The sequence below is a fragment of the Mercenaria mercenaria genome, chromosome 5 (genome assembly GCF_021730395.1).
Source record: "Mercenaria mercenaria strain notata chromosome 5, MADL_Memer_1, whole genome shotgun sequence".
Lineage (NCBI taxonomy): Eukaryota > Metazoa > Mollusca > Bivalvia > Venerida > Veneridae > Mercenaria > Mercenaria mercenaria.
In genome coordinates, this window is record NC_069365.1 from 46,932,819 (window position 1) to 46,959,981 (window position 27,163).

The 27,163-nt window shown below is 35.2% G+C and overlaps 3 protein-coding genes across 3 annotated transcripts in view; all 3 read left to right on the forward strand.

The window, feature by feature from the left end:
• The first annotated feature begins 1,408 nt into the window (after positions 1 to 1,408).
• Positions 1,409 to 7,212, forward strand: LOC128557313 (uncharacterized). The gene is made up of 8 exons (XM_053544579.1): positions 1,409 to 1,621; positions 2,267 to 2,447; positions 4,008 to 4,114; positions 4,715 to 4,819; positions 5,108 to 5,281; positions 5,918 to 6,033; positions 6,759 to 6,876; positions 7,196 to 7,212. Exons 1-8 carry the CDS (start codon positions 1,567 to 1,569, stop codon positions 7,210 to 7,212), a joined length of 873 nt encoding a protein of 290 aa, XP_053400554.1. The 5' UTR covers positions 1,409 to 1,566.
• The window catches only part of LOC123557158 (uncharacterized), a 59,961-nt gene continuing 34,276 nt past the window's right edge, over positions 1,479 to 27,163 (forward strand). Inside the window, exon 1 of the mRNA XM_053543416.1 lies at positions 1,479 to 1,520. The gene's annotated coding sequence lies outside the window, so the exon portion shown is untranslated. The remainder of the gene's footprint in view (positions 1,521 to 27,163) is intronic.
• LOC123557157 (uncharacterized) lies at positions 8,555 to 25,007 on the forward strand. Its single transcript, XM_053543415.1, has 19 exons — positions 8,555 to 8,771; positions 9,251 to 9,320; positions 9,822 to 9,942; positions 12,137 to 12,346; positions 12,741 to 12,884; positions 13,225 to 13,269; positions 13,536 to 13,583; positions 13,790 to 13,882; positions 14,675 to 15,007; positions 15,374 to 15,598; positions 15,890 to 16,015; positions 16,885 to 16,977; positions 17,685 to 17,786; positions 18,012 to 18,101; positions 18,551 to 18,707; positions 19,232 to 19,320; positions 19,535 to 19,606; positions 21,987 to 22,218; positions 22,590 to 25,007. Exons 1-19 carry the CDS (start codon positions 8,717 to 8,719, stop codon positions 23,141 to 23,143), a joined length of 2,859 nt encoding a protein of 952 aa, XP_053399390.1. The 5' UTR covers positions 8,555 to 8,716; the 3' UTR covers positions 23,144 to 25,007.

Here is a 27,163-nt window from a genome sequence, read left to right on the forward strand (position 1 = left end):
CTTCTAACATCCATGTTTACACATTGTTTGTTGCAACTAAAACAAATTCAGTTTGCATATGTGCAGATGCCAGTTTCCAACTCCAGTGTATATACACTACATGTTGCATCAAGATAATTACAAATTCTATAATTTTAGAGTTCCATAGGGCTTAAAGAATTATGTTAAAACTGATAAAGCAGCGGTCCAAATAGATGTTGTGCATACTTAGACGGCTAGAAAAGCGCTAATTTCGATACTGCACATGGATTTTCTGTTAGAACTATAAAGGGAGGTAATCAAAACATCAAACTGAGTAAAACCTTCTACTGTGTTAACCCATATTCAAATCTTGGACAGTTATTACGAGGAACCAATTACCGGAAATAAGATTTAGAACTAAATTAATGTATTTCATGGTTACAACAAAAATAAGTGTGGCAGCCACATTATAATCAAAGGCAATATGACCCTTTAAACACGACCTTCTTTCTTCCATATGTCAACTTTTGACTTGTATACATGTATGTGTCGCGCCATGAGAAAACCAACATAGTGGGTTTGCGACAAGCATGGATCCAGACCAGCCTGCGCATCCACGCAGTCTGGTCAGGATCCATGCTGTTCGCTAACGGTTTCTCTAATTACAATAGGCTTTAAAAGCGAACAGCATGGATGCGCAGTCTGGTCTGGATCCATGCTGGTCGCAAACCCACTATGTTGGTTTTCTCATGGCACGGCTCATATAGTGTATAATTTGCTGGCTGAAGCTACTGTATAACAGTTTAATCTCGAAACACATTTTTATCAACGGTGCTCATTTTAGGTGCATGTCATTTCGAATGAAGGGCAACAACTTTGACTGTTGACCGGCAAGCCGTTCAATAAATGTATATAACAATGCACATTAAAACATTAAGAAAGGATAATGTTACATGTATGATTGAATTTTTTCTTAAAGGTCTCCCCATCAAAACAATAAATAATATAATAAATAAATAGACAAATTGCGATTTATTCATCTGCCAGAGTACAGCCAGTTACAGTCAGATACAACTACTGTACATAATTTCAGTTGCTCCAACCATAAAAATAATAATACATTGTAATAATAATAAATAATAATATAATAATAATAATAATAATATAAATAATAATAATAATAACAGTAGTAGCAATGATAATAATAATAATGATGATCTTAAAATGACGCCCATAAATAATAAAGTTAGTCATGTATTTTCATTCACAGGCAGTTTTTAAATCTACAATGATTTGCTATGGTGTATCGCGGTAAACAATTGAAAATTAATATGCATGAAAAAATCTTCTTTACGTTAACTGGGAGTATCAATTTCACTTAAACCTTTGTACAATCTTTATATTTTCGTATTTAGTTTATAAACAAAAGGGACTGTCATTAGACGAAATCAAAGCGCCTTTAGTTACAATAAAACACTTAACATAGAAACAAAATGGCCGTTAAATGAACATAACATTTATTTACATAAAAGCGTTTAAACACATATGTTATAGTTATTTTTCTAATAAAAAATTGAAGTAAATGGCTAACTTTTTTTAAAAAGGATGGATAATTCAATATATATTACAATATTATTTGGAATATTGCTGCATGTAACAGGTATGTATGCCGCTACCGCCAGATTTCTTTTAATATTTTTTAAACTGCAATTTTAGGCAGAATGCTAGGGGTTTTTTCTATAAAACATACTTATTATATATCAGTGCATTTAAAATGCCGCTAAGTATGTGCTTTTTTTTTTTGTTAAATGGCTTTCACAGATTTGGCAGTTAAAGTATATAAATTATTAGACTAAATTCTCAGATAGCACAATGCGTATGCTTTTCATTAAAACCCCCAACTACAAGCGAATATACTAAAACAATGTTATTCATCTGATATAAAATTTTTGAAACTCTCCTCCTGACCCGATACAATCTGCCTCTGACGGAATTAATACTAATTAAACAATTAAATTAACCAAACATATTCATAAATGAAGAAAGTTATGCCATCAAATTTCATAATTATTATGCAGATGATGCAGTCCGCTAGAGTTTTAAAAATCCTACTTTAACTACGAATGGTGATTTTACCGGCTATATTCTATTACAAAAAAAAAACATGCACAAGTTGGACTGTGAAGACCATAGTCATATTTCACAGATCGTGACTCGTACCCACGGTCTCTGTGTCTTGAGTCTGATATTTTACTCATACACCACTGTGTATGCATTTTTCTAATAGGATTCTTTCAATTTCCAGTAGATGGATGCCTTCTGCCTTTAAGCAGTGGAACCTGGATATCAAGCACACGCGGTACATGGACAGTGTCGGATAATGGAACACACTCAACCATAACAAACTTCGAGGCTGACCTAACCGGGGCATCAACCACAGCCACGCTTGAATGTAAAAGTAGTTCAGGAACACAATATATCCTTGGGTAAGTTTAAGAATAAAAAAAAAACCTCTTCCCCTTTATTATTCCCTCATGTTTTATAAGTGTTATCCTTTAAATAATGGATTCGGCTCTGTTTTATCAACAGTCTTTTTTTTTAAAGTGAAGTGTAGAAATGAAAGTTCTTCGGTTTCTTTACCTGTGTTTCTTTCTTAAAATATAAATACTCTGCTAAAATCAGAGGAGAAAGACATCTTCATGCCTTTAAGCTTACTAATATCTGTCAAAAAAAAAACACTAAAACTAAGCCACACTTGCAGTTCGAACCGGTGACCTCTTTCTATCCTGTCGGGAGGAATTAATCATAGTTTGAACCTTAAAGGTAATATTTAAGGGTAAATTTGTGTACTTTTGAGTTTCATAACGTATATCATTGGGATTGCAGGTAAATTTTTATGCAATATCACCAAGCATACTTATGTTTTTGAAAACACAGAAAATTACGTCAGACGACCTTCAGCTATTTCATGAAGTAAAGAATATGAAAGTAAGAGGCTAAACTTGAAACGAAAGTCGCATTTGCATTGGTCGATAGTCAGGGGTCACGCGCAGGGGTCAACTCGTCTGATTGTATGCGCGTGAACTTCTTTTTTCTTTTTTTGCTAATGGGGTGTCAATTTTCAGCATTTTCTAACGATTTGAAAATACCTGGGCTTTAGCATGACATGTCAGCTTTTCATCTACGAAACAATATTTGAACTCGGAATAAACACAAATCTTACAGGGGTCCGTAACGCAGCAATGGTATATGGAGATTTTTGGAACTTCGTCAAATCGTTCAAAAGGTCCTTTTTGATGTTGTCTGAAAGTGTCATTTTATGCCTTGGATGTTAGATATTTCCGTTCTTGAGAGCTGTAGGCCTAGATATTTCAGAAATATTTTCAAAATGAATTTCGTGTAATAAATGATGATTCTACGGAAGCGTGAAAGGACCATCAGACGCTAATAAGTTTTACTACGTTACGGCAGCGGAAAAGATATAGAGGATATTTGTTTGTGTTTCAGTGTAAGATTGAAACACATTTCACGAGTAATCACAAAATGCAACATTTTCACGAGTGGCATAGCCATGAGTGAAAATGTAAGATTATGTTCTCTTAAAAACGATGTCAATATTTTCGATGTTTATTAAATATCAACCGATATTCTTTAAGGACGTATGCTAGAATTTGGAGCGAAAATTTTCCCAATAACAGAATTTCTTTAAACTTTGGATATTGAAGGACAATCATCTAAGAAACCAAAAAATGCAATAAAAATCATAGGTCACCGGATTCGAAAAAGAGTTATCTGCCCTTGAAAACGGCATTCCCCCAAAAAATGACGTTTTCAAGGGCAGATAACTGGTGACCTATGATTTTTATTGCATTTTTTTTTTTGTTTCTTAGATGATTGTCCTTCCATATCTAAAGTTTAAAGAAATTCTGTTATTGGGAAAATTTTCGCCCATGTCATATACAGGGAATTCTAGCGTACGCCTTTAACATTTCATATCAACTAATGTTTTGTCAAATTGTATCTATATTTCGTCTGTTATATTTCAGAACAAGTTTTGAGATTTTCTTTACTGTATTTATTGATGTGTATATATGTATTGACATACGTACCACGTCTGTGTCTCCTAACAGTTACGTCTACTATATTGTCACACGTAAGTTTTTTTTTATTATCTTGTACAACAATATCTATTCAAATTGTAACGCACAAATAGATATATCATTTTTAATTAGCGAACAGTGTATTTTTTTACTGTAACAAATTCATTAGGACATTCTTATTCAGATGCACAAGGCTTATGAAATACACACAAAAGAGATTATACCTTAGTATAACCATAAATATTCATTTCTTACATTACGTTAATGAAATGAGTTCGCCAAAAATGTAATTTGTAATTTGTGTGTTTCGGTTGTGTAATGGTGAGATGTATTTGTGAACTCTGTACCAGTATTAGCCTGTTATTCATAAGAAAAATTAATGCCAACTTCCTAATATGAATCGGATGTGGATTATCATGAGTGTCTTTGTTTTAAGTTATACTTTCGCTGTCAAAATGTTGAAAGCGATGCTCTGATTGGCTAGCGGAAGGGTCCTCTATCGGTTGCCCTCAGATCCTATGCGTAACGTTAATAGCAGATCATCTATTGAGCCCAGCAGACGGCATCTTCAACATTTTATTAATAAATTGACCTATAATTCCTTGTATTTACATTTTCATAATTCTGTTTCAATTATCACTTTCATTTCGCAGCAACTGATACTAGTACGGGTGAGCAGTTTATAAGTGATATAGGTAGTGCATGTACAAATTCCAACTTCGAAACGGCTGTCAATACACACGTCATACTCAAAAGTGGTAGGCATATTATTATTGTTATTTACTTACTTCCATGTAGTGTTAGGATTGATTACCTCCCTTGACTAGTCTGGCCGCCATTTGTAACTTGTAGTAAATACGTATTGTACAATTTCAAAAAATATCAACTTTATTTATCAAATAGGACTTCAAAAAATAACAGGTTGTTAATATGTTATGTAAAATCTTTCAAAGATCAGAAGAATTTACCTGACCTGTACAAATGAAAACGTTCAAGATCGATCACTGCGATTTATTATCAATTTCAAATATTGTGTTCCACCATAGGTTCGGAGACATCTGCTGCAGTTAACTACCCCGATGCTATACTCGGCAACTACACTGTTGATTATTACGACATTGACGGCAACTCCATAACGGGATCAGACATGGACTCGTGCAACGACACTACCCTTATGGAATTCAATAACGCGGACTCGAACACAAAACTAGCTTTCACAAGTAAGCTTTTTTGGTGTGTAACAAATTACAAAATAGTTTATAAAAAGGAAAAAGAGGGACCTTTTACTACAACTGTTTGGAAGGAAAATTCAGATAGGCAATGAACTCAACTTTTTACCAGTCTGTTGTTTTAACAACCGGTATTATTCAGTCCGCAGCATGGGAAATGTTAGTTTGAAAATACATGTATACGAATATGTGCATTATAGGTAGCAATGGATGGAATCACACTGCATAATATATTCTGAATGAATCTGGAAAAAGAAATGAAAATATGCATCGATTCTTTTAGATTTATTTCTGTATAAAATGTTTGTTTACATGGAAACATAACATAACATATAAAAGCATTACAGTAAGTTATATCACAACAGGATAATGAACCATGACCACTATAAATTTACACAAAGGATAACACCAAGAAGGGATAAAGTTATCCCTTATTTCCAATATGTTCCTTTTATAACAAAATGGTCTGACAAAGGAAGATGTTAATATTCTGATATTACTTCTTATTTTGTTCTTAACTCTAAACTTTTTTCAAGTTTAATTCGCGGTACAGCAGCCTAAGAATCTCAAGAGTTTCTCAAGTAGTTGTTCAAAGTGAGTCTTTATATCTTATATCATTGCTTGTAGGTGGTAATGTTCTACAGGCCGTACATTCTGTGACGTCAGGATCAAGTGTTTACGTACACACATACAACCGCGACACAAGTGTTACAAATCCCACAACCTACAGCATTGCTTGCTGGGTATGTTGAATATCATTTTAACTTGACAAGGGGAGTAACCACTGCAGACTTAACGTATTTATTTCAGAATAATGAAAAAATCATATAGATACAAATATGATATATTTACAACAACTATATATAAATATTTGAAAATATGGCGAGGAATTTTGTCCAGATGAATTTGAAGTGTGAGCTCCATGTGATTCGTAGGAGTTCACCAGCTATGCTTTTGACATTTATACTAGGAGTTTACTCGAAAGGACTGTCTTGTTTTATTTCCGAAATGTTTTTTTTTTCTCTTTCATTTAAAGGCAATCATTGTCATAATGAGCAGCATAAATAAACTAAGTAGAGTAGCTTTTAACTGCGATGCAATAATTTCTGATCCTTATTTCATTTACCACCTTATATTTGAGCCGGGAAAACCAACATAGTGGGTTTGCGACCAACATGGATCCAGACCAGCCTGCGCATCCGCGCAGTCTGGTCAGGATCCATGCTGTTCGCTTTTAAAGCCTACTGCAATTAGAGAAACCGTTAGCGAACAGCATGGATCCTGACCAGACTGCGCGGATGCGCAGGCTGGTCTGGAACCATGCTGGTCGCAAAGCCACTATGTTGGTTTTCCCATGGCACGGCTCATTTATTAAACATGTTTATTAAAACACAGAGTATTTTATAATATGATACCATTTTTGTGATATAATGGTATAATTGGGTATACGGTATATTTTTGCATACAGGTGATAGTTAATTCTGGTAGTCAAGTGACAGCAACTGTTTACCCCGAAATGTGCATTCAAGGTCAAACTTCAACTTCCGTTGCTTACGGAGGACAAAAGTTTGTTTTTACCCCTCGTTGTAAGTATTTCTAATATTTTAATGAATTACGATTTCGTTGTGAGCTAGTCTAAAAATACTGATTTATCAATCATATGTAACTGTAAAATCATAATTGGTCGTGTTAGAAAGGCAGTTTTAACTTATTTTAGTTGTACACTTTCAGATTTATTGCACATTTTCCAAAATTTAAAATGTATTTTATTTGTTTATAATGCAATAATATGTATGTATTGAAGATACATAAACTGCAAAATATGTAGAAGAATTTTTACACGCTCGTAAAAATATATACAGTAATGAATTATGAGGTTTGAATGTTTGGTTTGATTGTTTATAGACTGGCATCCAATCTGACTAAAGTACTTGATCTTCTAAACGAAGATCTGAGAACGACCCATTCACATTCGTCTTCTGTATATTCTGGATTTCCATTATTGCTATTTTTATGTTATCCAATCAGACGACGTGTTCGATTGTCAAAGGATATGAAAAATATGCAGTTATTCCAGGACTCGAACCCGGGACCCCTCGCTTACAAAGCAAGTGGCCTACCGACTGAGCTAACCGGCTACCTGGTACATTACGACATAAGAATTGTAAATATCAAAAGTCAATGCTACATGTAGATTTGCAAGATGTTGTAAGCTAGGCTCTGATTGGCTAGCGAAAGAGCCGTCAGAACGAGGCAATGAATAGGTCGTTTTCAGATCCTATGCGTAGCGTAATAGGAGATGTACTTTAGTCAGATTGACTGGCATCAGTCGTTAGAGCCATTAAATGTAAAGCACTTGGCCATAAAATCAATCCTCTTTGATAGCACTTTCTAAAAAAATTTACAATATCTCTAACCTCTGACTGTTGAGATGAGCCTAGAGAGAAAATGTTTTTCTTGGAAAATATGAGTGACAGTATGAAGAAAGAATAAACTTTATTACAGATAACATGATCTCAACAGACTTTGTAAGTCTAGATTGTTTATTAACCTTTCGTTTTATTTTGAAAAAGAGGAATAACTCTGGAGTAAATCCCCTTTAAATATTCTTATGTACGATGTTCACGATTTCAGTTTTACTGTAATTATTTCACTGGCTGACATCACTTATTCACTCCCGAACTGCATAGATGTAAAATACAGACATTATACTAATAGTGCTTTACTTTTTTACTAATTTCAGATACCTGTCGTAAGTATTGTAAAATTCATTCCTTTTCTAATGGTTGTCTGGAACGATCTAACAATACTTTCAGCATTGTAACATTCATTATAACGATGATTGTAGTTATAAATGGGATAAAATCAGATTTCTGGGCCTTTGTCTTTTTTATTTTTCATGTAATATCTCCCTTCAAAAACTTGCGATCACTTTGAGGACGAAAACGTAACAGTTAACTTATGGACTCTTAAACATCACAGATATAAATCAGTCATTTAAAAACTGTTCAGTAGAATTATACATAATCTCTCAAATAGGCGGCAATTTAGGGAACGTATGCTAGAGCACAGGTGTTTGAAGCTCTATCAACGAAATATATGTGCAGGTTAGATCTCTTGAAGAGATCTGTACTATTTCATAGTATATTAGGTGGGTGGGATATGGTAATGCATATATCTACTGATAGAGCTTCAAGCGCCTGTGATTAGAGATACCAAAGAGGTGCACAGTGTCTCATGAGTTCTATAATATAACGATATTCTTGTATATTTTTGTATAACTCATTGGTTTATTTGTATCTAGCCTTGAACGAGACCCCAACCGGGACGTCGTCAGGACTCGCTGGTTGGCAGATAGCCCTCATTGTGCTTGGCATCCTTGCATTCATCTTTATTGTCATCATTATCATACTGTATATACTGTACATGAGAAAACAAAGGCATATCGAGGACAGTGACCCAGAGAAAAACAAACTGAAAGGTATCGTCGGTTTATTCTAAGTGCACCTGGTTTCATGGTTTCACGGATTTTAGAGTCCAGTCTTAGAATGCAATCTTTAGTATATACCTAGTACTAGTATTAGACCAGAACTGGCCACGTCTGCGCATGTTTTTCACACAATAATTTTTATACTTAAAACTTCAATATGGATTAGGTTGTATTTCTGAATAAATGTCAAAATGAGCCTGGTATGTTCTATGCTTTAATATTTTGTCCGGGGCAACATGCCCTTGAACTATTTGTTCCTAAACTATTGTTCCTGCACTCTTATCCAAGGAATCACATATAAACAGGGGGTTTAGTCATCAGGAAATTCTTCGCAAAAAAAAAATGTGAAATAATGGCTTGGTATTACACTCCACGTCTTCTTATATACTGATTTTAATTTCCTAACTGACACATAGAACTTGAATATGATAGTAAAATCAATTTAATATGAAATATTGTATATTTTTTAGAAGAAAGAAATTCCTCTCCGGACAGTTTGCAACACGATGATATTGCAAAAGCAAAAAGACAAATTCAACGGTAAGATTAATACAATTTCGGGTAAAATGATAATTTTGACATATTTTTTTTCGGCCAAAATATCTGAAAATTTCTTTTTTCAAAGGCTATATTTCTGATACCAAATACCGTTTCGGTGAGTGATTACAATGACTGGTTTTAGACATTTTTTAGTCTGATTTCAAAGTTAGTTTTAACATGTGATTCTAAAATGCTAATTTATGCTTGATTTTAATGACTGTCAAGTTGTAGTTCTTTGTGTTATTGCAGTGCTAAGGTAGAAGTCGTTTGTAGACACGACCTTTGAAAGACATGAACTGATTTACATAAAAATGCCAATATTTTGTAAGATGTTATATTCAAGTACTTATTTTTCGGAACTAGCTTGAGTTGCTGCTCACAAGTACATAAGTTATAATTTTAGTAAACTGTATGTAAGAAATCCCTGAAACCCCTATATGTTAAAGGTACAAGAATTAGTATTTACGACACGAGGCTAGCAAATTGAATTCATACTTACAGATTTGATGAGAAGGGTATGAACTACCCATACAAGCCGCGAGATAAACTTGAACGAGAACATACTTCTGACCTTAAGGAAGTGAAACGACCTACAAAGAAACTGCAAGATGGAAAACCTGCGGTACATATATAATATTAATACATATGTATATTCATGAAATGAGCCGCGCCATGAGAAAACCAACATAGTGGCTTTGCGACCAGCATGGATCCAGACCAGCATGCGCATCTGCGCAGTCTGGTCAGAATCCATGCTTTTCGCTTTCAAAGCCTATTGCAATTAGAGAAACCGTTAACGAACAGCATGGATCCTGACCAGACTGCGCGGATGCGCAGGCTGGTCTGGATCCATGCTGGTCGCAAAGCCACTATGTTGGTTTTCTTATGACACGGCTCAAATGTTGTTTGAGTTTTATTTGGATGCTTATACCAACATAATATGAAACTTCTGCAAGAAGTTTTAACGTTGAATGAAGAGTCATTCCGCATTAAAAACAATTTTTCCGGTCGTTGAAGAAGCATCTTTAATTTCAACTTTTTTTGTGACTAGTAGAGAGGCACCTATCCTAGCAGACTGTTATAAAATATAGACATAATTATAATATCTCGTGTCTCAAAATGATATCACTTGTGCTATGCTTTGTACATACCTAAGGGCAAATGGGTCTATTGTTCTTCGACTTTTCGGTGAGTTATATCATCAATTACTTTTTGGACATTATTTTCAAGTTAATATGAAATATTAACATTCATATTGCAATGTGTTTAGAAAAAATATAACTCTTACTTTCGTATAAACAACATTGGTGCTTTCATATCAAGGTCGGTCCTTACCGCGAGCTGACGTCAATTACAAAAGATCATAACAAACCTGGTGTCGCTCGAAGAAAATCTTTAAAAAATGCACACAAAATAAAAATGTAAAATTGAATTATAGATAAAACCGACATCAAAGATCGAAAATCGAAATGGGATTTCGAGCTATCTTTGAGCGAAGATCGAAATTCAACATCAGATAATTATATGGAATTTCGTGTTAGCTTTGAATTAAAACGGTTGAATTTCGAGCAACAATTGAATTACTTGGATAGGAAACCACGCTCGAAGCTCGAGATTTAAATTTTCAGAAGGTAGAATTTAGAGCTACGGCAGAATTTCAAATCAGCACGAAGATCAAAATTAGATTGTTCAAAGTTTTGAAGTTTAAGCTGTGTGTGAATTTCAAGACAATTCGAAGATCGAAATTCAGTTCCTCAAAAACAAAAATTAATTTCAACCTCGGAGTGATTGTTGAATTACGAACATGCTCGAATATCACAGTTCAAATTTTCAAATAGTTGAATTTTGATCTACTATGGAATTTCGAATCATACAAAGACGAATGAGTCAAGATGAAGATGCTCAGAGAACGAGGCCGAGTGAACGAAATATTAATGGTTGCTGAATTAGTGTATACCTTATCTTTCTTCTGCACCTTTCAAGAAATGGCGGATAGTTCTTTCGTAACTTCAGTACGTTTGTATGCACCCGGATCAATAAGGCATCGCTTCTGACGAATATAAAATCAGACTTGAAATTAAGAAATAATTCATACTTTAGCAAAACCGTGCTTTAACACTTATTTATAAACGATGGGCGGTTATACGTCGGGCGTAATAATTTTACGAGGGCGCAGCGGTTTTGCTATAAATTATTTCGATTTTAATATATCTTTTATTGAAAAGTTTAGACAAAATATGACATAACTGTTTATTAGCGCATGTATGGCGCCAAATGATAGGTCGTCACGCTCCTTTGTTTATACATGCCAGGACCGAAAATGGTAATACGTCTTGCGGAATAGTTCCATTAGGGCGCAAATGGTGGCGAATTATTCCATACAGCTAATAGCCAACTCAGTATGTGTGTGCGAATTAATTAAGACATTTATGTTATGTGACATTTCTTTTTAAACATGTGTTTAAGTAAAATATTTTATCAAAATTGAAAGCGCTATTTCTTGATGCGTACATGGCGCTAAATATCACGTCGACGTGACGTCAACATAATTCTGAAATGTTAGTCATATTAGAATATGTTATATCTTGAAGAGTAGGATTTTACCAATGCCATCATTCTAAGAATTTTTCACTAGCTGTAGTTGCAGATGGAACTATACGGTTCGAAGGTAACTTTCTGGAAATTTGAAGGTGGCTTGAACTTCAGTCGTAGCTAGAAATTCAGCATTTTGAAAGACTGGCTTGAAATTCATTGGTTGTTCGAAATTAAAGATTTTAAAGAATTCTAGTATAATGTAAATCGATTTTTAATTCAAGGACAAAGACGTAAAAACATCAGAGCGAGAACCTGTTCAACCCCTAATCGAGTTTAAACAAGGAAAGAAACCAACCCCAAATGATCCTCTAAAAGACAAAAAGCCACCACAAATTGAACCTCCACCAGGAAAAAAGCAACCTCCTATCGAATTTCCGCCAGGAAAAAAACCAATACCGCCAACAACTCCAAAACCCGACGCAGAGGACACGGTAAGTTTTAGGGACACTTTGTTTCGTTAAAAATAATTTTGTATTTTCTTTTTGCTTGTTTTATGATTTCGGTACTGTTAATATATTTATACCTTTTTCAAAGAAACTTGTTTGTTCTGTCTTACTGTTCACAAACTATAAATACGAAAATTCAATAGTCCAAGTTATCTTGATCACGATTGACTCTGCCATTGCGATCAGTATATATCTTGATCAGCCTGCATATCCGTGCAGTCTGATCAAGATCTGCACTGTTCGCCATTCAGTCAGTATCTTTTTGGTAAGCACCCCTTTTAAGAGTCAATGGTACTGTCTAAATTGAAAGATGGAAACGTTCATTATAAAAATTTAGCAGGGTAATGGTTAATAAATGTAATAATTGTTTCTGATTCAGGCATTGTTAAGAATAAAGAAGGAGAGAGAACGAAAAGAGAAAGAGAGGCTGGAAAAGAAGAAGAAGGAACAAAAAGCGATAGAAGCAAAAGAAGAAAAGTTAAAGAAAGAGGACACTCCACGGAATGAAATAGAAGACAGTAAAGTGAGCATGTTTTGGTTTTTGTATATACCGTCTCATTTTGCATTTTTGTATTTACAGGTTTCTTTATCACTTGAACGTGGTAGAACCTTTATTGTTTCTGTACGATGTAGATTTTATAGACAATATTGCGTGCTTGAAGTTGTTTCTAGGCAGGTCTGAACAAAAATATAGGAAAAGTGACATACATCGAATACAACATCTCAGGGATGGTGATTTTTGCAGTTCCACCACAAAGTTGATTTATGTTTTTTATTATTACAATCGTCTCAAAGCTTGTCGTAAAAGTTCACGTTAAAGATTTACAATCGCTATAAAATATCTTGCATTTTCAACATTTTAGGTTATAAAGAATGTGAGACAGTCGTCATCCAGTGACGAATATGAGGTAAGTACCTGTAAACTTTTATTACCTTTTACAAAAGTGATGAGAAATTCATTTTAAGTATATTCTTAAAGGTGAGATTTTCTTTAAACGTATGTGCATATTTATGTAAGTATTTGTACGATTCTAGCCGATTAAAACGTAAGATGAAATGCGCAACACATTAGTAGATTTCTGACTTTCTTGAAAGTAATTATTTAAAATGACATCAGCATTTTTCTATATTTTTGAGATATAAAAAGAATAAACAACATTCTCTGACTTTTCAGACAGACGAATCAGAAAAACAAGAGCGAATACAAAAGCTGTTAGAGAAGGTATTAAATTTAATGCATCTTTATATCTCAATTTTTGAGTATGTGTTTTAGCGAGGGAGTAGGGGTAGTAGGGATGCTTATATCAATGCCTACATTATACTGTTTCATTTTGCTGTTGTTTTTTTTTCTTTTGAAATATGAAACGTCATTTTGTTTTTCCTGACCAGTGAAATATAGATAGTTTATATGTCTTTATAATTTTAAAGCGCAAGCGATTAGCAGCTGCAGCTTATCAGCCGCCTGATGGCTTACCTGACGCCAAGGTTGTAGGCAAGAAGAAACGAAAAAATCTGAAAGAGGTATGTAAACCTGTTTCTTCCTGATGTGTAATAAACTTGAGCAATGTAGGAGCATATATAGGAGCAAAATAGTGTTCAGTTTATAAATGTCTTCATTTGTCTGAAGAATTGTATAGTCAAGAAAGTCATTACATTATAATTAAGGAAGTCGACTAAGTTGTTTGAAACAATGATTGTACTATATACATTGTAAAATGTTTATTCTTTGGTTGCAGTCTTTTTCAATTTAAGTTTTTCTTTAATTTATAAAATATGATAATATATCTTTCCTATCTTAAAGTTTATGACTAAAATGCAGTTAATGCCCCCAACAACTTTATTTATGTAACGCTTAATCTTGTCTTAATGTAGCGGGACCCAAACGGACTATTTTCCAGACCATATGTACTATAATGACATTTTTAAAATCTATGTAACAATACAGGATTGTATGTGAAATTTTAGGACATTTTCACCACCAGTAATCCTTTTGCAAAAACAACGTTTCGTTTCGAAAATCATTTGTATTCCGAGTCATGCCGTCCATAGACGGAAAGTTCCGATCACGCCAAGGTAATAACGACTTCCCCCGACTATTGCCGAATCCATTAGGCTCCCCCTACCTTAATTTAGACTTGTAGTGGACCTGTAATGACAATCAGCAAATTACGATTTCTCCGTATGCAAATTCGGCATTCTTCGGTTTTCACGGAAAGTTGTGTTCACGCAAAGCTAACTAGATCTTTAAATTCGAATCGTGTCAAATTGCCTAATTAGAATACGCAATATTACTGAAATAATGTTACGTTCTAGGGTGAAGATGGTGGTGAATTGACCAAGTCGTTGACGACGCGAGAACAACAAGAAATACTTGACAAAAAGCGTCGTCATCGCAAGAAAGCCATGAAGAATATGGCGAAGCAGAAATTTAAACAAAGTCCCAGTGATATGGAGACCTCTGACTCGGATGCAGACGTAAGTCCTAACAAGCGGCGATTCCAGCGACGTAAGAAGGGTGACCCACGTGGAGTTGAGGCGCCTTATACAGAACAGTATCATACAAAGAAAGGTATTGAGAAAGAATTGGACGATATAGATTTCTGGCAGGAGAAAGTGCAGCCAACAGTGATTTCTGATGATGAGGAGGTAATTTCCGTTTTAAAGTAATCTAATGTACGTTTCAAAAAGTAACGTATAATTATATCGAGATAAGTTCTTTAAGAGCAAGATATGTCATAAAATTGCAGAAGTTTTATATATACATTCTGAAATAAGTAAAATGCATTTTTGTTTACTGAATTGTTGAAACGAATGGTTCCAGTACTTTGTCAAATAAGAATGTGTGTTATGTGTCTTTTAAGATTATAATGTGTTTGATAATTCGTGTTCTTTTACAGTCACATATGCTACAAAATGACTGTTATCTAAAGGTGTTTTTTCTTTCGATGACCGAAGAAGAAAATACATTGCTGATATTATACTTCTTGATAAACATTTATTTGCTGTTTACAGTTAGATGAACAAGGAAACATTAAGAAACGTGCCATACAAGTCGCCCCAGCTGATACTGCGCAGGCTCCGACCGAGGGCGCTAAAGACAGATCCGCCTCACGTTTAGCACAAATCATGGAGGAAGAAGCAGACGTCTGGGCCGCCCATGGTTTAAAGGGATTCAAACTTGGACAGGGTGGTGAGCTACCGGAGGGTTTTCACTTTGATGAGCAGGGAAATATCGTGGTATGTTCAAATCCTTTGTTCTAAAAGGTTGCCCTTTATTTTCAAAATTTGAAAAAGGGAGAGCCTTAATAATTAAAGGTTATAAGCTTTGTATCGAGAAATGTGCACGAGTTTCACATTAAAAAAAGACTTCATAAAATATGCCACCTACCCAATTTTGGGATTTGAACAACTGTTTGCCATAAAATAACCAATACTTTTCAGGTGCACTTATTATAATAAGCCCTTTCATAATTTTCTGATGGTTTACATTTTTTATGTTAGATATCTAACATTCGCTGCATATTTTAGCGTGACGTAGATGGTAAAGTCATTCCGAAGGAAGCGTTTGCCAGACTGATGGACATTCGGAAAAAGTTCGGATTTGTCTTCAGTTTGCCGAGGTTAATACGGGATTCCGACGGGCGACCACTTGGTGTAAGTTACATCTGTAATTTATAAAATTTACATCTATATCGTATCGCTGCCATGCCATGCAGAGTGCAGTTAGTCTTAGTGCAGAAGATATGAAAACTAAAACATTTTCAGGCATAATCATGCCCGGGACACGAGCACCCAAAAGTCCATGTATATGATAATTATGTAACATCAAATTTGACCAAAATACACCCAGTGCATTATTTCCGCCAAACAGGCTTTTACTTTTCAACGGACCTAACACAGTTAAGAAATCACTTATTTACCATAATTCTCTGTGGCTGTTTCCAATTATATTCACGGTGCTGCGAAGGCTTTTCTGTGATTATATATGAGCCGTACCATGGGAAAACCAACATAGTGCGTTTGCGACCAGCATGGATCCAGACCAGCCTGCGCATCCGCGCAGTCTGGTCAGGATCCATGCTGTTCGCTTTCAAATCCTATTGCAATTAGAGAAACCGTTTGCGAACAGCATGGATCCTGACCAGACTGCGCGGGTGCGCATGCTGGTTTGGACCCATGCTGGTCACAAACGCCCTATGTTGGTTTTCTCATGGCGCCGCTCATATTAGATCCAGGGAATCTAAATATTTAATACCCAACCCAGTTACATGCCATTACCAAACTCAAATGAGTTTCTTTAAAAGATACACCTGAAATGAAATATTAACAGTGTAACTTGTTTTCTAGTTGATATTAGTTAACGGTGGCATATTTTTGTTTTATTGCTGCATGTTAGTCTAGCCAAATTTCTTGAATAAAAAGTAGCAATGTGCATCAGTTTTCTATTAATCATCAGTAGTATTTGTAAAAAGGTTTGTTAGTCTCTGGTATACTGAAATATCTATTTTCATTATGAAAAACAGGGTTACAAAGATGATGAATTCGGCCCCACTGCGGAGTGGGATTATGGATTACCCAGTAATAACGAAGACGAAGATGAAGTTAAAAAATCCGAGGTACTGTTAATGATAAGCCGTGTTGAAAACTCTCTTTTCTCCCTTTGTTCCAATTCTTTTCCTCGCTATATCATTCTTTCTGTCAATTTTCCTTGACTTTCTCTCTGTCTTTCTATCCTTCTTTTTCCATTTCTGTCATTCGTTTTCTCTTTCTGTCATTCCTTTTCTTTGTTTTTCTTTTTGTCTGTCTCTCAATCTTTGTTCTTCCGTCTGATTTTCTTTCTCTATTCTTTCTCTTGCAATTCGGTTTTACTGCAACTATAGTATATGTATTACTAAAACTCAAAGACTATAGTTCAACGCCACTCTTTTGAACTGTTTGAGCAGTGGTTGAAGCATAGATATAACCCGGTCAGAAGTTCGTACTTTAGATCTTGATCACTGTATTGATGTCTGAAAATTTTGATGTTACTATCATATATACATATTTATAATGTTAGCATTATTATCAAAAGAAAAAAGTTCAAGTTTAGGGCATCGGAATTGCAAACGTTTAAAGGACTACACAACCAGACTTTTATCAAAATCCTATAAATTAACACATAACATTTTAAGGTATCTATTGTCAAAAGAGTGTACTCTTTGTGTTCTGTGTCACAAGTAATATATTCTAACTATATAGAACAGTTTTTGATTCTGTACTGATGAAAAATAGAAAAAAAATACATTATGGTACAAAACTATTCCTACATTTGTTTTCTTTTCAGAGTTTCAGACCAGGGTCGGGAAAGCAAGTTGCCTTCAGCGTGCAAGACGGACAGAGTGTCCGAGCTACTCCATTAAACGACATGGATTACAGTCAGATAAAAGTACAATATCTTTTTGCGAGATTCTAGAAACAGAAAACATATACTATAGTTTTTACTTTTTAGTGTAATTCTGTAAATTCTTTTCTTTGAGTGCGAATACACGAGCAAGAAAGTCAGCGTCACAAAAACAATTCAAAGTAATCAATGAATGTACTGCAGTTATGATCTTTCTAAAAGTGTCTTCACTATGCATTTGTAAATGGATTCCATATTTTACGTTTATAGGGGAGACAACTCGGATCAGCAGAACGGCTTAAGTTAAAGGATAGATTATTTGAATCACAACCAGAAAGTGATGTAAAGAAATCATTACCGGTAAACTTTTCAGAATATTTTTTCCATTCATAAAAAAAAAACGTTTTTACAATGCTTTTTCATAGCCATAGATATTACGTTTTAGAATTATCTCCCTTCTCTGCTTAATTTTTTGTGTGTAATTTTGAATCATGATGACAGTATCAATAAGATGATTATGATTTATTATAATAAAGGGCTGAAAAATGCAAACTCTGAAAAACCAAACCCTCTGCAAACTGGAATCCTTTGACCTTTTGACATATAGTAGTTAGCCTTACAAATGATGTACTAAAAGGAAATTAAGGCATCACTACACATTTTGTTTTTCTGTACAGGTTCCATGAAATTCTCATTATATCAGTAACAAGGTCTTGAGTCACTTATTCCCTTCCGATATAATCACCTATCAATATTACTGATAACTCCTCTGCAGTGGTCACGTGACTGTAATTCACCTTACATTTCAGGTGTTCTTCGCTGGATCGAAGGGCGGCATAAATCCGGAATCAGTATATATAAGCAATGCCCAGATAGAGCGACAAGGGAACCAAACCAAAGCAGGGAACAATAGGGTGGTCAGGTCAGATACATTCGACGATGGCCGCGGGTTGCGCCGTAATTCGAGTAAGCTATGATGTGCCAAAGACCATTATTGTGTATCAGTTTATTGTTCATAAACTTAAAGTTATGAAAATACATTTTAAGAAGAACATCTTAAGAAGTATATCCGTGATGGCAATTGGCAATGTCAAAGTGATTACGTAATTCTGCATCTTTGGGTCATAGGACGTTGAGAATTCCGATATCGCATACGGAGATTACGTAATATAACGGAAAATGCCGATTTTCATTTCGGGTCCACTACCTTAATTAAATCAAACTAGTCTTAGTTTCATACATGAGTTTTATAACTTTTTTCTAGAGATTCTGACTTAAACTTCCGATAGTAATATATGTTTGTTCCTCTGCCGAAGTATACTAAGGTTGTCAAAGATACCAGGGTTTTGTCAGTAGATATCGCACAACTAGTTAGTGGGCGTGCGGCTTAAGGAATGGAATACTAAAGTTATGTTAAGAACTGGTATTTAGCAATTACCTTTTGTTTCTAACATGATTAAAATAGATATATCTAAATGGTGTAATTTTAGAATCGCGTTCCACATGGAGCGGGCGTGATAAGACTGGTCCATCAGTTATACCGGAGAATGAGGAGACAGGTGGTCAGCAGGGTATGCAGGTAATAAGAGTTATGCTTAATTTCACTTAATAAGCACCATAATTAAATGACGATTACTTTATAATACTATAAATTAGTCGATGAGACTGCTTGTGCCTTTTTATCTTAGTTGAAATTATTATTTCAAATTGTCATGAAGTTTTAACATTAGATCTATTTCAAATTAAGCTTTTTTTGTACAAAAAATTTTCAGTGCTACTTTATTCTGTTAAAGGGTATATCTCGAGGAAAAAAGAATATCGGATCAGACGATGAATTCATATTGGTTGGTGGAAGTATGCAGAAGGTATATAGTATTAAAGATAATTATATGCCTAATTCAAAATATACTTTTATAAATGTAGTGACCATGTATGAAAATCGACAGATTAATGATTCTCCATATGCAGTTTCGGCATTCTGTGGTTTTTACAAAAAATAAAAATAAAAATTAAAAAAATTGCGCGTTGAGCTCACTTTATATCCAAATAATGTAGAATTGCGAACAAGAACACGTGATCACACGAAAATAGCCGAGTGTCATTTCAGTGTCAAATCAAACGGTCACTACACCCCCCCCCCCCCCCCGCAAAAAAAAAAAAAAAAACATGCTGTTTAGGATTTAAGGTAGTGTGTCCATAATGCCGATGTGCAAGGAATGTACATGAGCTATTCGGTATCCTTCGGATCTAATGGGAAACTGTGTTTTTATAAAAAACGAAGATTGCCGAAATCGCATACGGAAAAAACGTTACTGGACGAAAAGTGCCGATTGTCATTATAGGTCCACTACATCAAACCAAATCCAGAAGCCAGTTATTGTAAAAAACATTTATTCAGAATTTACATTTAGTCTACAGTACTGAAATAAAAAAAGACAGAAAATAGGAGTTAAATCAAGCGCAGCATATAGCTGTTTGTTTAAGATTGACGATAACGCCTGCCCCATTCCGCCGCTTAATAGCGAGCTCGAGAGTCGAGCTTTACGGTAACGCAAGTATACTTTCACGCTTGGTGATGGATTTTAAAAGTTTCGTCGGAAGTTATCAAAAAACGCACCCTAGCGGACGGGAAGTACTTCTCTCCGCAGCGAATTAGTTTACTCCGCAGCGGATACAGAACGTCTTTCGATTGATCAATAGATTACATAATAATGTATGGTTTTAAATCAGTCAAAACAGTGTTCAGTTATTTTGAAAAAAAAATATTTCAAATATTATTTGGTAAATTACATTTGCCATTTTGCCCACACAGCTCGAGTTCGCAGTATACGAGACCGGGGTTTCCCATTTAAATGACGTCATGAATTTACTATATTTGGCGGATAGGAAGTAGTTCTCTTCGCAGTGAATACAGAACTTCATTCAACTGCTGAAAATTATTCATCACTCAAAAATCATGCAAGAAAGGTTTCCTGTTATTTGAAAAAAAAAATATTTTCTTTTAAAAGATCATACATTGGCCAGAAAATGGAAAATAATGTCATTAATCATAAAGGTTCGGCTGTTCTTTATTTTATATAAAATCCATTTACTTTATAACGGTTTTTCGACATTTTCTAGTATATCAGATTTTCAGATACTTATATTCCTATAAAGAACTATATCGCTACTTTTGAAAGACAAAAAGAAAAGGGGTGTTAACTTTTATATAAGAAAACTACAGTTCGTTAGATACACCCCGCTAAATTTACACCTTTTCGCTACTTTCAGTTTCTCTTTTCGAGACATTAAATTCTTACGCCGCCATTTTTACCTAGCATGCGATAGGAACATGCCGATTTTAACAGAATGCAAAGTGATACATACTGAAACGCGGTAGAGTAAAAGTAAACACGTTGCTATTGAGAAAAGGCACTAGGAAAGGAAAATAGATTAGCACTATTTATATTTGGACTACTTGCATTTGTTTTGGTTGTGATCAGCCTGAAAAGAGCAAGTCTACATTTAGTGTCGTCATACCTGTAACAGCGAATATCATACTTTGCAAAATTTACGGGAAGCCGGTGTCACGGTGACTATTCGCCGTGTTATTGTACTGGCTTTAGGCAGATCACTACCAAATCAAATGTAAGCCTCCGCAGGTCTAGGTCACAAGTAGTCCAAATATAAATAGTGCTAATCTTTCTCCCATTCCTCGTGCCTTTTCTCAATATCATCGTGTTTTCTTTTACCCTACCGCGTTTCAGTATGTATCACTTAGCATTCTGTCGAAATCGGCATGTTCCTATCGCATGCTAGGTAAAAATGGCGGCGTAAGAATTTAATGTCTCGAAAAGAGAAACTGAAAGAAGCGAAAAGGAGTAAATTCAGCGGGTTGTATTAAACGAACTGTAGTTTTCTTATATAAAAGTTAACTTCCACTTTTCTTTTTGTTTTTCTAAAGTAGCGATATAGTTCTTAATGTGAATTTAAGTCTCTGAAAAACTGATATGCTAGAAAATGTCGAAAAACTGTTATAAAGTAAGTGAATTTTATATGAAATAAAGAACAGCCGGATTTAGTGGTGTTCAGCCTTTCAAGTGAATAGGTTCTCGCGAATTCTTTTGAGTAGTGAATAGTTTCTTTGTTACATATAAATGATATATATATTTTTAGCTAAAACTGATTTCTTTGAGCTCGCTTTGAGGCTTTGCCTTATTTCATATTAGGATCAAAACAAATTGTATTTTGTTGTTGTTGTTGTAGATCAATAAGCAACCGTACTCGAATGACTCACATCTAGCTTCACACTGGTGTTCAAGATATGAACGCCATGGTAATCTTCCCATACGTGAGACAACGGAAATGAGTGATCTGAACATGCGCACTGCCCCCAATTCTACCAGACCGTTTTCCGGTGATGACAAAAGAATGAAGAAGTTGCTACAAGAGCTGTATACTGACAAGAAATACTTTGACCATTACCTGGAAGCAGAAAGTAATTTTTATGTAATCTTATTGACATTTTAAGATCTTTACATTTTGAAAGTATCAAAAAGTCTATTATCTCTAGACCAAGGCCCCTATGTAAGTTCTGTATTAATACATATGATCCCTGTGCACAGGTAATCTTAAAACCGGGATTTGGCTGTAAAGAAGTAATAGATGTGAGCTATGGCTATGTAGCTTTATCTGATACATGTATTCTTGATATAAAACTAAAACAATATTCACCAAGTGTATGGTTCGTAGTTTGGCTAATCTATGGCAAATTCAGATCAGACTAACATAATAAATTATCGTCACTCTGTCATTGGTATGATGGCATGTGTGTGAAACAAAATTGAAAAGATCTCTTTCTTGTTACAGAACTGCCCACGATTGCGGCTGCTGAGACACGAGGTCTTGCCAGTCACGGTCAGCAGTTTCTCAGAGAGCGCGCTGAATACTGGGGAGAACATCAAGCCGTTATTCCTGTTCAGCCTCCTTCTGAACTCGGCCTACGTCTTTCACGCATGCGCACTTTCCACACAAACGTAGACTCCGGTATGGATTCCATGATAACGTCTACGCCTGGACGTCCTCATAGCGCAGATGACGCACAAGAAACGGAAAGAACACGACGAGAGAATTCGGAAATAGTTCCTCCTCTTCCAACAAATAGGTCTACCAAAACTTTATGGACAAAGGAAGTTGACAATACTGAAAGAAAACCTCCAACAGGAAGATCGGAAGCGCCACCTAGTCCGTCAAAACTTGAATCAGGCAAAAAAGAAAAATCAGTTACGATAGAAGCATCTCCGCACGACATGAAGAAATCAGAATCAAAAGACGTTTCTAAAACGAATGTTTCCACAAAGGGAAAAAATGTTTCGGAGGAAAAAATGTTGCCGAGAAACGTGCTTACAGTTACTGACACTTAATAATAATGATAAGCGTTCCACAACAGTGATTTTGTAGTTGAATAAAATCATGTATGCGAAGGATTTATATCACAAGGGCGTAGCGTAAAAGATACTAGTAAAAAATTCGCATCTGAACGACGTACGATGATTTTATTCAAGAGAAAATGACTTTTTGAGATACTTCATTTCGATTCTAACACGATATCGAGAATTAATTTATTATCTACGTCCTTGATGAAATCCATCAAATATTAGCCTGTTCTGTGTAGTTTTCTTTTCCAGCGTGCCGCTATCACGCTTAACGCTTTGACGTAATGGATGTGACGTTCAAACAATGATTTTATTGTAGGGACAAACCATGTTTTTTCGCGTTATAACGTCTGCAGAATCCCGTAGGATTGGTTGGCGCCCAAGTCCGGTAGGGCGAGGGTACCAACGATTCACGAGGGATTCTGAAGATGTTATATCACGAAATGTACATGCGCTAACGCTATTCCAACATAAAACGCGTAAAAACTAATAATATTATCCCACAACGTCATAATTTCAATGAAATGCGCGGGAATGTCTGCATTGTTTTTTCACGTTGACGTCATTTCCTTTTGAATTATCCTTTTTGGGGCCGTAATGCGTTTACGCTTAGCCACGGAACGCGCATATATAAAAAAGGTGTTTTAACAGCACATGAGCGTGAGAATCTCTCTGTTAACATACGTTTTCTGTCCTGTTAAAACACCCCCGAAAAGTGACAATAACAGCAGTTTTATGCTAGAATATGCATTCTAGCATGAAACTGCTGTTCCTGTCACTTTTCAGGGGTGTTTTAACTTGAGAGAAAACGTAGACTTTACCGCGTATTTCATGGAACTTTAATGACGTTGAGGGATACTACATTCGTTTTCTTGGTTTTTACACGTTTTATGCTAGAATAGAGTTAGCGCATGTTCTTTTCGTGTTAAAACATCTTCAGAATCCCTCGGGAATCGTTGGTACCCTCGCCCTAACAGGCTCGGGTACCAACCGATCCCTCGGGATTCTGCAGATGTTATATAGAGGATAATTGTTGGTTTCGGTTTAATATCACGTTATAATTTCACCGAGTGGGCACCAAAAGTGATATTTTCACGAGTGGCGCAGCCACGAGTGAAAATAACAACTTTTGGTGTTCACGAGTAAAATTACCGTGATATTACATCGATACCAACAATTTTTCTGTTTATTTTATGTCTAAAACTCTACTTTTGTTGTGTTTATTTCAATAAAATGTCGAAATTTGCGGGAAATTTTATCAGGAAGCATCGCAAAGATGACGTCATTTTAACGACGTCATCTCATATTGTTTCCGGCTTTCAGTACGCTCGGTAAACTTTTTGACGTTAATCCGGGTATCAGATTTGATCATTTTCACTGAGTGGCCAGTGAGTTTATCAGGATATAATTCACCGTTATATTTCGATAAACCACCGAAAAACATAAAATAAAACACGAAAAAACATGCGTTATCCCTACAATAACGTCACAGTTTCAGGCTTCTTTGTTTAATAGGACAGCAAATCAGGTCGTATTAGAAAATGCTATATACTATAGTATGTTACTTTGCCTATATGTATGTTAGTATTATCGTATTTAATTTTAACATGTACATGTATATTAGTAAGATAATTAAGGTCACATTAATGCATAATTATGCCATGTTTTCTCGCTTTATATAACCGCCATCTATTTAGATTTGATAACGGAACATTTTTGGTATAAATTTAGCCTGCTTGTAAACGTGTTTTGGTTAATGAATCTGTGATATTATATATTGTCTTTCTTGTACATTACTATTCAAGGACAGAATATATTGTGATATATTATAATTAAATCTACCGTTTACATAGTTTTATTTTGTTTTAACTTACTGTCCGACACTCAAATATGATTTATCCAATATTTTATTCTAGGTTTGATAAATCTGATCATAAATGGAATAAAATATACGTTAGATGACTATGTAAGATGATAAAAAAGTGATAAAAGCCAAAACCATTTTATTCGAAATTTTTCGAAGTCAAGTACGTCAGAATGTGGTTCTTATTATAGAGTGGTGCAGTTCTGACTATAACAGTAAAAACGTTTTCGTCGTCTGCTGAAGAGTTGTCATTCGTCAGATTTGCTATTAGGTGTGACAAGACAAAATGTCATTTCAATGAGCCTATTGTCAAAGATAGACGTACTATGTTGTTTTTTTCTTGAACATTGCAATATCTACGAAAACTGGTGTAAATATAACCATATATTGCCAAAAAGGTTGCCTTCGGTAAAATGATTCTTTTGAAAACAAAAGCGTTTCTTTGGAAGTGCAGCTAAGTCACGATTTTACCTATGGAGGATATTACTCGCCTTAATTCAAATTGCTGTGTTGGATATTTATTGGTTCACCTAGATAACAACTTCTAACTTCCATGTTTATACCTTGATTGTTGCAACTAAAATCAAAGCCCTGAAAGGTCTGATAGCCAGTGCTTATTGAGTGATATTTAACCCATCAACATTTCATTGTGCATAGAGCGGTGATGATTTGAACAATGTTGATAGAGGTCCACTAGACAATGCTACATTCCAAATATCTAGGCTCTGTGCGTTGTGGTTCAAAGTTTTAAAGGTTTTCCTATACAACTCTATGTAAAACTAAGTTTGCCCCTGGGTGGGGCCAATTTCAACCCTAAACCCTAACCCTAACCATAGAGCGGAGTGATTCCGAATATTTCGAATGTAAATATAAAGTTCATAATTATTCTAGAATCCATTGCTGCTTGTTTTTGTTGTTTAAAACAGTAGTCCTCAGTTGCTCACACACTCACACAAAACCACAAAACCAAGATTATAAAATATAAATTTGGGACCATTTTGATGCGGTCACATAGAAATAGAAGGTAAACTCAGACGACGCGAGGTTAAAACTTGGTAGTTAATTTAGAGGTATAATAGTCAGTTGCTAAAGCACTGGCTAAAAATTGTGTTTGTATACATGCAAGTGCCAATTTCTTACTCCCCTGTATATAAACTACATGTTGCATCAGGATGCTTACAAATTCCATCTTTAAATACGATCTTTTTTCCAAATGTCAACTATAAATGATATCGTCCTTGATCTTGGTAGCCATATCCGCCTTTTTGCAGATGACACTAGCCTTTACATCATTGTTGACTTTCCGGTCCCAGCTGCGGAGCTTCTGCAATCGGACATTCTTAAAATCATGTCATGGGCTGATCAATGGCTTGTAGATTTCAATCCTTCAAAGTCAGAATCACTTCTTATATCCAGAAAAACAACACAGTTGCTTCATCCTGCTCTGACTATGTATGGCCAAGTGATTCCGGAAGTGTCACATCATAAACATCTTGGACTCATACTTACTAATGACTGTTCTTGGCCTGAACATGTCAACTACATCACTGAAAAAGCCTGGACACGAGTACACATTATGCGTAAATTGAAAATGACTCTCGACAGGAAATCCCTTGAAACGATATATACTTCTTTTGTTCGCCCTATTTTAGAGTATGCCGACGTTATCTGGAATAACTGTACAGCTTTTGAAAATGATCAGTTAGACAAGATTCAGAATGAATGTGCGCGAATTGTGACAGGAGCAACTAGACTAGTATCCCTAGAAAATATCCAACGCGAAACCAATTGGAAATCACTTGAAAAAAGAAGAAGAGACCACAGATTGATTTTATTTTATAAAATGAAAAAAGGACTGACCCCGGAGTATCTACAACAGTTAATTCCTCTGTCAGCAGGAGCTTCAACCCAATACAATCTTCGCAATCCTGATTTTATAAGACCGGTATACTCGCGCACTTCACAATACTTCAACTCATTCTTACCTGCTACTATACGTGATTGGAACAATTTGTCCACTGAAATCCGAAATGCGCCAACTTTGACTAGCTTCAAGAATCTTTTGAAAAATAACGTTAACAAACTTGTATGATGTTAAGTGACTACGAATTTCTTACTAGCACTTAACTTATTTGTGACTTCTA

Bases quoted from the DNA above. Each gene is read 5' to 3' on its own strand.
- LOC128557313 (XM_053544579.1), top strand. From the start codon at position 1,567: ATGGATAATTCAATATATATTACAATATTATTTGGAATATTGCTGCAT. The intron at 4,820-5,107 runs GTAGGCATATTA...GTTCCACCATAG, and splicing joins ACACGTCATACTCAAAAGTG to GTTCGGAGACATCTGCTGCA. The intron at 5,282-5,917 runs GTAAGCTTTTTT...CATTGCTTGTAG, and splicing joins CACAAAACTAGCTTTCACAA to GTGGTAATGTTCTACAGGCC.
- LOC123557157 (XM_053543415.1), top strand. From the start codon at position 8,717: ATGAGAAAACAAAGGCATATCGAGGACAGTGACCCAGAGAAAAACAAA. The intron at 9,321-9,821 runs GTAAGATTAATA...TCATACTTACAG, and splicing joins GCAAAAAGACAAATTCAACG to ATTTGATGAGAAGGGTATGA. The intron at 15,008-15,373 runs GTAATTTCCGTT...TGCTGTTTACAG, and splicing joins TGATTTCTGATGATGAGGAG to TTAGATGAACAAGGAAACAT.